Source organism: Gossypium hirsutum, chromosome D12 (genome assembly GCF_007990345.1).
Source record: "Gossypium hirsutum isolate 1008001.06 chromosome D12, Gossypium_hirsutum_v2.1, whole genome shotgun sequence".
Classification (NCBI taxonomy): Eukaryota; Viridiplantae; Streptophyta; class Magnoliopsida; order Malvales; family Malvaceae; genus Gossypium; species Gossypium hirsutum.
This window is the reverse complement of record NC_053448.1, coordinates 62,508,344-62,521,037: the sequence shown is the minus strand read 5'-3', so window position 1 is coordinate 62,521,037 and position 12,694 is coordinate 62,508,344. Positions and strand designations below refer to the sequence as shown.

General features: G+C 32.1%; 1 protein-coding gene across 1 annotated transcript; it reads right to left on the bottom strand.

Annotated features, from left to right (window-relative positions):
* Positions 1 to 56: 56 nt before the first annotated feature.
* Positions 57 to 9,602, bottom strand: LOC107941467 (probable serine/threonine-protein kinase SIS8). Its single transcript, XM_016875030.2, has 13 exons — positions 8,649 to 9,602; positions 7,364 to 7,801; positions 6,389 to 6,492; positions 4,955 to 6,120; positions 4,823 to 4,863; positions 4,324 to 4,392; positions 3,532 to 3,632; positions 2,921 to 2,999; positions 1,864 to 1,962; positions 1,710 to 1,778; positions 989 to 1,038; positions 700 to 876; positions 57 to 556 (listed from the first exon to the last, which is right to left on the bottom strand). The coding sequence occupies exons 1-13, from the start codon at positions 9,141 to 9,143 to the stop codon at positions 424 to 426; spliced, it is 3,021 nt and encodes a 1,006-aa protein (XP_016730519.1). The 5' UTR covers positions 9,144 to 9,602; the 3' UTR covers positions 57 to 423.
* Positions 9,603 to 12,694: the final 3,092 nt, after the last annotated feature.

Here is a 12,694-nt window from a genome sequence, read left to right as displayed (position 1 = left end):
AAATACAATAATTAAAATCAACCAAATTAAAGTACAAGAATTAAATCCACACTAACTTTTCAGTAAAAGTAGAATTTAAGTCACTCATTTTGATATAGATGTATGTGTGCATATATACATTTACACCCTTGCTTACCATCACTGTCCACAGCCTAAAAATGATTAAGTATACATGATTTCTTCAGTTCACATATCATTTGGCAAAACATTAATTACAACATTCTTTTTACAAACAGATGCACAATGCATCACTGACCCCCCAAAAAAAGGGTAAACACAAAAAAAGCATGAAGGAAAATGGGCAAAAAGAATCACATCATTCCCAAATGGGAGTATTACGTTGTGCAATCTTCAATCATATCTCATCCGAACTATCAGCAAATCGAAAAAACCAGAATACATACACCGACTTCAACAACACTGTCATGGCTCACTTCTCTCATGGCTCTTACTCAAAGATATAGTTGATCTAGGTACTTGTGCATTTGTTATAGGCTTTAGCAATGGCTTCAAAGCAGCCATAATTTCTGCAAATGTCGGCCTCGATTTTGGGTCTCTACAATTTTAAACAACGGGGATCAGTTCTGCCTATCAACCAATAAAAAATGCATCTGCAACTACGTCCTATAGATTTAAATGACAGGAAACTAGATTATGCTACACGCATTATGTACTAGGACCACCGAAAAATATACTCACGTGTGCCAGCACTTTCTAATAATTTCTGCAATGGCAGGATCAATGTCATCTGGAATATCGAGACGACGATGCTGAAATCCTACAGCACCAACAACTTGCATCGGGTTCATTCCTTTCCATGGTTGTTGCAGGGTAGAGAGCTCCCATAAGATAACTCCAAAGCTATAAACATCACACCTGCATATTGACCATATTTTTATGAATTATGATCATTAAAATGATTCTAGGATGATAATTAAAATAAAAAGAAGTAACCCGAAATAACCGAGGGGGAAGGGGAAAAGCCTACTTCTCATCGGAAGGTTCATTTCGTAGTACTTCCGGAGCCATCCACTCAGCCTGGAGAAAAAGCAATACATGGACTTGATTTAAATTCAAAGGCACATCTCATATGGTACAATTAAAAGAGCATTGGCAAGCCATACTATGCAGTTGCAACTTCCACTGGGATATCCTTTAGGATTATCCATAAACGGAAATTATTCCTTTTTGGCTACATGTATGAGTCTGTTGTATATGTACCCTTATATCCCTAGAGAAAAAGTTTATGCCATAGCAGAAGAGATCAACCTCAAACACTGATCATTCCACAGGATTTCTAAAGGCATGTAATTCATCTAGATATGTGGTTTTAACTTTTAACATCATAAATTTATGCTATTTATTCATTTTTACATCCAATTATGTTTATCAAGCTATATAGCAAGGTTTGTAGAACACTACATGCAAGTTGGAAATGTAGCTACCTGAGAATCCCAAAATGTGGACTCTTAAGAAGAGGTTCCCCCTACCCCATAAATCTTTTTACATATTATCCGGTCTACAGCAAAATTTCAAGCGTATAAAAGGAAAAAGGAAACAGAAATGAGGGTGCAAGAGTAGAAATTTTCATGACTTAGATCTATAGCCATATATGGTACCAGTACCAGCATCAAGTCATGTTGGCACTGGTAAGGTGACCTTCAACATAATCTATGTATATGAACAAAATATAAGCTGTTTGGCATTACCGTTCCTGCAGTTGACATTGATGATAGATATGTGCTGTGCTTCATCCGTGATAAACCAAAATCACAGACCTAAACAAAAATCATGCTAGGATGAGTTGTTTATAAAAGAAATTCCTAATAGGATCAGCAATAATAAAGAAGATAAAATGGCAACCTTTACAACCCAATTTCTGTCTACTAAAAGATTCGGGGACTTCAAATCCCGGTGTACTATCATTGGAGTGCAATTGTGCAAGTAATTCATTCCCCGAGCCTGAAAGTTCCAAGAATTTAAAGGAAAAAAATGAGTAACAAAGCATCGAGTGAACTTTAAGCATACCAAATTAAATATATCGCAAGAATAACATAATTGTTCGGCGCCCGAGCATTTGGTTTTAAAGATTGGTGCATGTTTCCCCCTGCTCAAAGAGCTGGGTTCAAATCCCCCATCTCCAATGTCAAACAATAATATTCTACAACATATAAAGGCACAAATGTTGGTAAAACTTATGATTGATGAAAATGGAGGTTTTAATTTTTCATTACTGTCAAAAGCAATAAACTCTATGTGGATTTAGCATATAATTATTATTTAAGAGTATATTCATGTGCCATACTATGGTAATTATAAAAGGGCATACTAAGTTTGATATCATGAGTCAACTAACATAAACTCTATTAAATAAATTACAGAAAAGCAAAAATCCCCCATCTCCAATGTCAAACAATAATATTCTACAACATATAAAGGCACAAATGTTGGTAAAACTTATGATTGATGAAAATGGAGGTTTTAATTTTTCATTACTGTCAAAAGCAATAAACTCTATGTGGATTTAGCATATAATTATTATTTAAGAGTATATTCATGTGCCATACTATGGTAATTATAAAAGGGCATACTAAGTTTGATATCATGAGTCAACTAACATAAACTCTATTAAATAAATTACAGAAAAGCAAAAATAAAATTAAAACAATAAAAATGTAGGGGTTTTAATTCTTTTAATTTTACAAAACACTACACATTGAAAACACTAATTAGTTTTTTTTTAAACATCTACTCATTAAAAGAACTACTCTCCCTTTTTAATATCTTTCAATTTTTAAAATTTTTTAACGATATATTTCTTTTAAAATATTAAATTTTTGCATTTGGAAACATTTCTTTCAATCACAAAATGAGTGTGATGAATGCTAGTACTATTAATAATAAAATGATAGGACCATACAGTATCAAGAGCCATCCTCAAACGCCTCCGCTCATCCAATTGATTGTTTGGTCGGTGAATTAACCTATACAAACTACCTCTGCAAAATGCAAGATGCAAAATACTTTAGAGGGAAGATACAACAAAATGAATTGTTAAGCACATTAGCAACAAGGAATCAGAAAGAATACATAAAAGAGTCCAAAACCAAGGGAATCAGAATAAAAGAGCCAGAATGCCAAGATGGACAAATTCAGAATCCAGAACTATGACTTGAGCAGCAATTTATCCATTAGTGCACAAGTTCAGTAACTCTTCCAAAGTGTCTTTGTATATATGCCACACCCTTGGTCATAGTATATTTAGCTTTCAGCCCTCTTTATTCTTTTACGCCCAATTCATTTGCTGAATAAAATAAAATACCGAAATATGACAAAATTATGTGGATTTATGAACTATGCTGCTCAGACAAAAACTAATTGTACTGATGTATTAGGAAGTCATCAGAAGAATCCATCAAAAGTATTTCATTTGAGATTCCAGAGTTTGATCTCTAGACATTGAAACTAAGGGTCATTCTATCAACAGATAAAGTTTCAAGAAAATTATGAAAATTCGGAGGGACAACTTACCTATGAAGAAATTCTGTTACAATTGAAAGGTTTGGAGGACGAGTTACAGCTCCCATGAAGAGAACAACATTGGGATGTCTGAGTTTTTTCATGAGGAGGACCTACAAAATTAGTATTTAAAAATTCTACTTTAGAAGGAAAGTAATTTGGACAATAAATGGAGGGGGTAATGGAGAAACTGCAATGTGATTTAGGGAAAACACTTCCTGCAAAGAACTGTGATTGTGCCAAATGAAACCACTCCCAAAGGAAAGACTATTAATGAAGTCCAAACAGACCACTGACATGGACTCGTATAAATGGAAAAAGAAATGCTTTACTTTCTCAATAGAATTCTAAGGGTTCAACCATTCTGGTGTTGAAATTAATCTTTTAAAACCAGGACCATTCATGAAGCCTAGTTTTTGCTCGTTCTCCTAAAGGAAATTGATAAATATATATATAATACATTTATTCTGTTATGCAGAGTACAATTTTATAACTACTTATTGGGTCCAAGCTGCAGATTATTTACCATGCAGACTTAAAGTATAGATGAGAAGCATGCAGTGCCTGGCCCTTGGAAAGCTCTATCCATAACAATAACAACCACTAGAAAAGTATAGATGGACATAAAGTGGGATAAAAATGACTCAGTTTTAGGTCTGTAAGATGCTTCATAGTTAATTATATGGTAATCTGTAACTCAAGGTTAAAACATCTCCATTGACATGAACAACACATCTATTTAGGCTTTGGCATAAGGTAGTGCATATATAAAATAGCAGTAGGTGAGAAAGGAAAAGCTTGTACCTCACTTTTGTATTCTTCAAGTGGTTCCCCAGAGATATCTTGATCCAGGAACTTCTTTACAGCAACTTCCTATGAAATCGAAGTATGAGAAGATGGTCAAATGTTCTCCTTCAAAGAGAAGCAACATAATATGGCAAAGTTTACCCCATCAAAGACCTAGACAACAAATCATTTCTACTCAAAAAGTGGGAAAGTGAAAAATCATGTTACGACATTGATTGACAACCAAATTGACATTGTAGTAAAGTTATTCTGTGTGCATGAAAGAATTTATAGTTAATAAATATGGCATAATTATCCAGTCCCCAAGAATAAAAAGGAACATTCTGCAAGACTTAGTAAGACTAGTCTGTCTATATAAATGAAAAAGAAACAGGAGATGAAGTTTATTTGAAAATTAGTGATTTCTAGTAGTGTTTTAAAACATCAAGTCTAAAATCAATATGGTAACTAGCAAAGAGGACATTGGACATAAAAGACTAAGAACAAAAAAACTCACAGTCCCATGCCATTCTCCACGATAAACCTCACCATATGATCCTGCGACAGAAAGGATTCACCAAAATAATGAAATTAATCACATCTACACAAGACAAAGCATGGAATTTGTAGCTAAAGAATAGGTTGATACCAAGTCCAATTCGTTCACCCAAGGTGATTTCCTCCCAAGGTATCTCACATTCCGCAACATCATCAAGAGCATTATCAGACTTTGAACTATCATTACCAGCTGATTTATCTGACATTCTCTCGCCTTCAGAATTTACCCTCCAGGCATCTTGCCCCCTTTTACTAATATGCTCACAGCCAGCCAAGTTAGCATCTCTATCATTACAATCAGTCTGCTTCATCACAGCTGTGCTAGTAGCTGCCATTGCAGCAGCTGCTACAGGAAGTTCAACATTTGAATCTGTGTCCAATCTTTTTGCAGTAACTACCATTGAAGATGCAACAGCAGCAGCAGCTGCAGCTGCAGCAACTGGGACACTTGTGGCATACTGAATAGAAGCCGCTTCAGATTGTGACAACACAGGTGGTCTAATGACTTCCCTTGTATCAACTGGACAAGTGACCCTTAGGCCTTCCACAGATTTAAGATGTTCAGGTTGGTCATAAGGAGAGCTTGCTTTGGCATGTACTTTCTGATGGGGTAGAGGAGGCAAGCAATGGGAAGGTCTAAAATCATTTTGGTTCTTACTATTGCAAGGTCCAGTGCCCTTTCCATTTTCATCCTTAATTTCAACTGGCAACCTCACTTCAATATTTGATGTATCTAACTGTTCAGAATAAACCCCAGTAAATAAGTTAGGAGGAACAACAACACCACTCTCAAGTAACACATCATGAAGTTTTTGAGCTAACTGCGGATTCTCCTTGGCAACATCAATCACATACTGTGAGACATCTTTCACCTGCATCCTACGTACAGAAGGGGAGCTAATACCTTCTGTCCAGGAAGGAGATCTTGCACGCACATAAGGATAATTAGGTCTGTTTGGAAGCTCTCGCACAGGTTCCTTCTCCATGCTAGAAGGGGTTTTAAAATCACCCGTAGATTCCTTCAATTGCTCCCCACTACTAGTTGCTCCAGACAAGTTTAAACAAGCACTAAAATCTCCTTTTCCATCTTCAAGTGAACTGCCAACCCCACTGGTAGAAGAGGCCATATGGGTTGAATCAATGTCTCGAGACAAAGGGCCAGAGGAAAAGAAAGAATCATCGTATTCCACATGAGATCCATCTGTATCAGAAGGAATAAGTGTGCCAGGATCTGCCATTAGGTCAACAATGTATTCCCTGAAAATCACACCAACCACTTTTGATGAATAATTAAGCTTTTGCAACCTATGTCAACTGTTAGTTGAAAATTGCTGAGGTTTCTATAGAAGGTAGCTATAAAATTCAGCAAAAGTAACACATTAAATCAAACAAAATAGTCAACTGTTACCCTACTTAAAAAATGACAAATATATTCTACCTCCAAGAAAACATAACTTCACTAATTCAGGTGACTAGTCTCAAATTTTAGGGAATAGGTAAACATATAAAGCATAATAGAAATCACCTTCCATCATCAATCTTTACAAAGTTCATTGCCACATCATCAGAACCTGTATATTGTTGCCCTTTCACCAACCGGCAAGGAATGCCAACACTATCAGCCAAAACCTTTGCAAGCCACAAAAAGATAAACAACCATTATTGAAGATCATCGCATTCAAACCATAAAAATCTAACTGCTAAAAAATGTTCTCCCTATAACTAAAGGCAAGAGTCAAGAAAAATGCCCCAGGGTACAAGTGAAAGATAAACATCATTGTAAATGACCTAAAATAAATTTAAAAAATAATGAGAGACAAAAATCGTCGTAGAAACCACAAATATTTCAAGTACATAGAAATTAGAAAGAATAATAGAGGGTTCATTAATTGCTGTCGGTCTTTGGTATAGTGCAGTAGTGAAAACTCAAAATAGCCAACCTCACATTGTTGGAAAGGCTTCATTCCCTTTTTTATTTTTTTTCCTTTTGCAGTTGTTGTTTCTCAATATTGCTTGCATTTATTAAGAATTAAGAAATAAGTAAGAATACGACCTTCTTCAAAGTAACATTTTTTTTCCTCCTGGACTTTCTTGCAACTTTTCTTCACTCCTAACACCTACTCAATGGCACAAGATATTGAACAAGTAAAACTTGTAATATTTTGGTGATGTGGCTGAGATATCTTAGCATATTAACATTAACATAAGACAGAATCTTTGTGAATCATTACAAGAGAAATACACAAATTGCTCAAATGAGCTAAATCTAACACGACTACAAGCAGTCCCAAACTCCTAATAACAGAAAACCAAATTTAGTTGTACTTGAAACATCAAGTAAACTATAAACTTTAATGAACTAATTCTTTATTCCAACAACATCCGATTGGCTGTATGGAACCTTTCCCTTTAAACCATTCCTACAAATCTTGAGAAATCCAGTCATCAATCCATAAATAACTAAATTTAAAAAATAAAAAAGAAAAGACTGAGCAAGTACCTTGAATAACAATGCACGATGACGAGCCAAACCGATTGTTAAAGAACCAAGTGGCAAAACCATGCAGTCAAGGGTAGATTTTAGACTGTAACTAAGACTTCGCCAGGCTCGTGACATACAGTCAGGATCCACAACTGGTCCACCCATATATTCAGAAACTAAAACTGCAAGCTTTTGCACTAGATTGCTGCTTACAAAAGCCAAAGATTCTGACTTTAACTTTGCAGTCATCTCTAGTGCTTTTCGTTCAAGTTTCAACAAATTTGCATCAGAATCTCTATTGACCAAAACTGCTTCCCAAGAGACATTGTCTGCCACCAATGTCCCTTGCAAATCAAGGAGTGAAGGCATTCCTTCCGAAGCAGATCCAGTTAGAATTCCATACAGGTCATAAAAGCCATCCAGGATCTTGTCATCATAATTAAGAGAATTATAACTCTGCAAAGCATGGACAAATCTACGATATGAGCTGGTTAGCAAGGGATAAACATATGGCAAATAAATGCCAGAAAGTAACTAAGCAAAGGGAAGGAAACCGTGAGAAACAGATGTTTAAAGGACCATATAGACATATTAGCAATGTTAGGCATAAGATTTTCTTTTTAGCTGGGGCGAGTGAGGCATGCCTAAATGTATGAGAATCTGATAAGTTTTAGCATTTCATTTTGCATATATGCTTGAACCTAGAGCCTAAAAACCTGACTTGATCCCCCAAAACCAACCAAACCCATGACTCAAACTCGAAACAACACAATCTGAGATGACTCTATCTTATATTTAGTATAATACTATTATTTAACAAATACAACACAAACTTTGTAGAACCTTTTACCTTTACTATTTGCATTTCATATAAATTTGTAGAATCCTTAATTATTACTAAAATAATATAAAAAAAGTTAGCGTGTAGTTATAATGACTTGAATTTCTGTATTTATGCATCATAAGAAAAAAAACTGAGAATGATACTAACGTTCATGTTTAGATGCTTTTATAAAATAAAGATAGAATGACAATTGGAAAGGATCACAACAACCACAAGGGCAAGACAGACCCCTTATCAGAGCTTTACTGGATTTGGTTTTGAAAGCCTTTCCCCTTCTATATGTACAAAACAAAACAAATTGACCCCATTCATGCAATGTTTGTGTATGTGTTTTTCCTGCAAAGCAGCTGACTAAAGCTCTACCTATGGTACATAGTGAAGATAAATTGCTAAAACTCAACCAAGACCATTAAACTAAAAGCTTCCAAAGAAGAAACAAAAAGCTAAATGGAAACATACCCAATATCTATATGCAACAACTTCAGCTGGAGTATTCTCAGGACCACAAGAGCTTAGACTAATTTGCTTAACAGCCTCAATCTGAGCAGCTTCAGGATCCTCCCTAGCACTCAACTCCATAGCCAATTGTATCTGATAATACTCCTCCTCTACATCAGGATCCCTAGTGTTGCTAGACCCTGAATTGCCCTTTCCTGTATCCAAAGCAGCCTTTGAACCACTAGTACTAACTGAATCACCAGGTTCCATAGTTTCCCTTTTCTTCAAATTTGAAGAAGATGGTGGACTTGGACTTTTCCTATTAGCTACTGAGTTCAACCAACTAGAAAGAGCAGATAATGATTTGTTATTATTACTATTATTATTATTATTCTCAGGGCTATGATGAGACGATGATACATCATCACTGGACTTCTTGTTGCTTCTTGATGAAGACGACCCTTCAATATCTTCAGATTGATTAGATACATGCAGCTTCTTGAGAATGTTCTTCATATTGGCTATAGCTTCCAATGCTAACGAAATAAAATTCTGACCATAAACATCTCCATTGTCTTGGACCAAGCATGAAAATCTCAGTTCAAAATAATCTTAAAAAAATGATTAAAGTAAACAACCCCTTTTTTATTACCCAAAAAAATGAACCCGTCAAATCCAAAAGGCGAAAAAACTATAATTTTGAAGCAATACCCAGTGAAGTTTGTCAAATATCAAAAGGGCCCAGATGATCCAGTTGAAAGAAAACAACCTTTTTCCCTCATACAAATAAATCCACAAAAAAAAAGGTTTAACACCGTAACCAATAGACCCTGAGTTTCTTTCACCTTCAACAACCAAGAATAAGAAGAGTTCAGCACCCAGATTAAGGGGAAAAATTGGATCATATTAGTGAAGAAAGCATAGTGGAGTAGCTTCCAAATATACATATGCTAGGAATAAGGAATAATAAATAATTTATTATTTAAATAAATATTAAAAAATGCTACTTATAATGGACAAAAGAATTTACTCTAAACGTGTGAATTGATAAATTATAATATGTTTTCTTTATATATGGATAAAAAAGTGAATAGTTTCTTAGGAAAGATTTTTAAAAATATATATTTATGGGAATAATTTATATATAATTAAAAAAATATAGTTTTTAGGCATTAATAATGCCATATCATTAAATTTTTAAGATAATAAAGTATTATTATATATTTGTTTATATCTACTATTTTTTTAACTTAATTCAACTTTAATTAAATTACTTAAAATAATTAATTTTTAAATTATAAACAAACATCTTTTCTTCTTTTGCAAATTTTAATTTTTTTAGAAATTGATATTTTTTAAATTTTTGTGCAACCAATTTAAATTGGTTTCGTGGATTTTTGTCACATCATTATGTTTCGTGGATTTTTTTCTTTTTTAATTTAAAATTGGTTATATATTTTTTAAAAGTAAAAATTATGTTGCATTAAATTTTCAATAATAAGAATGGTGTAAATTTTAAAGTTTTTATGTTATTTGATTTTTTTATTTTAATTATTTATATTTTTTATTTTAAAAAAATTAAAGTTTGAGAGTAAGTTAAATATTGATAGGTGTATATTAATAATTTAATGTCTTTAAAATTTGATAATGTGATGAAATTTAATTGATACATACAAACTTTATTCCCGTATTTTATATAAATTTTAAAATACAGGATTATATTTTTATCTATAGAAAAAAAACTTTATTATATTATATTATGTTATTTATTTGATATTTTATCTTTTTCAATTGAAATGTTCTAAAGGCGAAGAAAATCTGACTTGAATATCCTCAAATTAGTGAAAAAAAATTATAAGTTCGTTGTAAAGATAGAGAATATTATTTCAAGGGAATATTTTAATTTAAATAAATAAAAGTAAAAATAACTATATGTATTTTTCATACATTTAGAAAAAAAATGAAGTTTTATTTATTAAATAAAATTAAGTTTAATATTGCATGTTAAGTTAATTTATGTTCTTAAATAAATTTGTTTATTATTATTATTATATTTGCAGAAGAACGAAAGTTTTATTCATTACTCAAAACAAGAGTTAGCGTAGTATGATTAATATTATTATTTATGTCTTGGGTTATTTATAATATAATTAAAAAATTTATTATTTTATTATTTTTTAAAAAAGTTACAATTACAAATAATAATATCAATTACAAAATTCACATATTTAAAATATCAAAGTTGACATATTTATATAATTTATTGATTACAAATAACTTTTAAATTAGTCACGAACATATTATATAGGTAAACCCAAAAATACTAAAAATGAATAAGGGTAAATTATATTAGTATTATCTAATTATTTTTTTAGTCACAAAATTATAAAAAAATACAAAATGGTCACTAATTATTAGTAAATTTCATTTTGGTTATCCATTCATGAAAAGTTACAAAATAATATCTAACTATTCAATTTTATCTTTTTTGATCATCAACTGACTAGTGGTAATAACTTTAAAATTTGACATAATACTAACATCAACTCTCAATAATTGTAAATTATGTCAATTTATTTTTCATTCTAAAAACAATTTAACTCTTAACATTTATACATTAAATAAATTTATTTTTTATAAATTTATTTTTCTTTATAATCTTTTCATAAAAAAACTACAAAAAATTATTAACTAAATTGAAAACATAAAAATAAACCCCAAAAATAAATATAGTAAAAATAAATACAAACAAATTATTAAAATTTGACGGTTGTAGACAAAAAATAAATTAGTTGTAGCACCTTTTTCATCCATAATTGGATGAGAAGAAAAAAAAGTCGTAGACGAGGATAAGTCCATAACATTTTGCTTTACCTTTAATTCTTTTGTCCTATTATGCATCATGCTCTGTGCCCTAACCAGTTGAACCCACTTTCTTTTGGCCTTGCTTTCTTTCTTTCTTTTTTTCCTTCTGGAACTTTCTTTTATTTTGTCTTTTTCTTTTTTCCTTGTCGTGGAATTATATGTATCGTGAAATTAAAATACTAATGTAATAAAAATAAATAAATGAATAATTAAAAAATCAATGTGTCAGTGTAAATGAATAATTGAGAATCCACATTTAAAGCCCAAGGTGTTTGGACCCAGCGTGGTGGGCTTATCTACCGAAATCTCAAATAACGCTATTTTGGCCTAGTTAAATGTTGACAATGAAGATTTTCAATATAAAAAAAATAAACTACATCCAATTCTGCTAAATTATTAGTAAGTTTACATTCTACACTTAGCTTTAAAATTTTACAAAAATGATCATTGAACTATTCAAAGATTTTCATTTAAGTTAATAGATTGTTAAAGTCATTATTGTATGGCTTTTTTTGTTCGCACTATGTGCACCAATTAAAAGCTCTCCTTCTAGGGGAGAAGTCAAAAAAATTCTTTGAGGGTCGAAATTAAATTATATATTTTTATGATAGTAAAAATACAATTTTTCTATTTTAATAGTCTATATTTTTATAATTTTTGGAGGATTAAATCAAATTCTTATCACTTTGGGGCCAAAGTGCAATCTTATTGTCGAAACCATTTTTTTTTAAAATAAAAATTTAGTTGTCAACTTTAAAAACGAAAATTGGAGTTTCCACCGATCCTTGATTGAGGTGTGATCGGCTCACCTAAAAATGACTTTGGTCTGCGAAATTTGAGAAAACAGGTTCGGGAGTCAGTTACGCACGAGGAAGGGTTAGCACCATCGTAACGCCCAAAAATCGGTACCAAATTGATTATTTAATGTCTTGGTGTCGAAAATTTAAAAGATTTTGTCAAACTCGAATATTGAAATCTGAAAATGATAGCCAATTATTCAAGTCATACGAAGAAATTGAGACCCAATACGTTAGGGTAGAATTTCTCAAAATCCCCGAATTTTGAATATCACTTTTGCTTTTTTAAAGAAAATATTCATTTCAAGAAGGCAATATGCCATGCCCAATACGTACATCACAAATTAAGTTCCAGAAAATGATTATACTTATACATTTTAAATAATGAATATTCTCGATTATTTG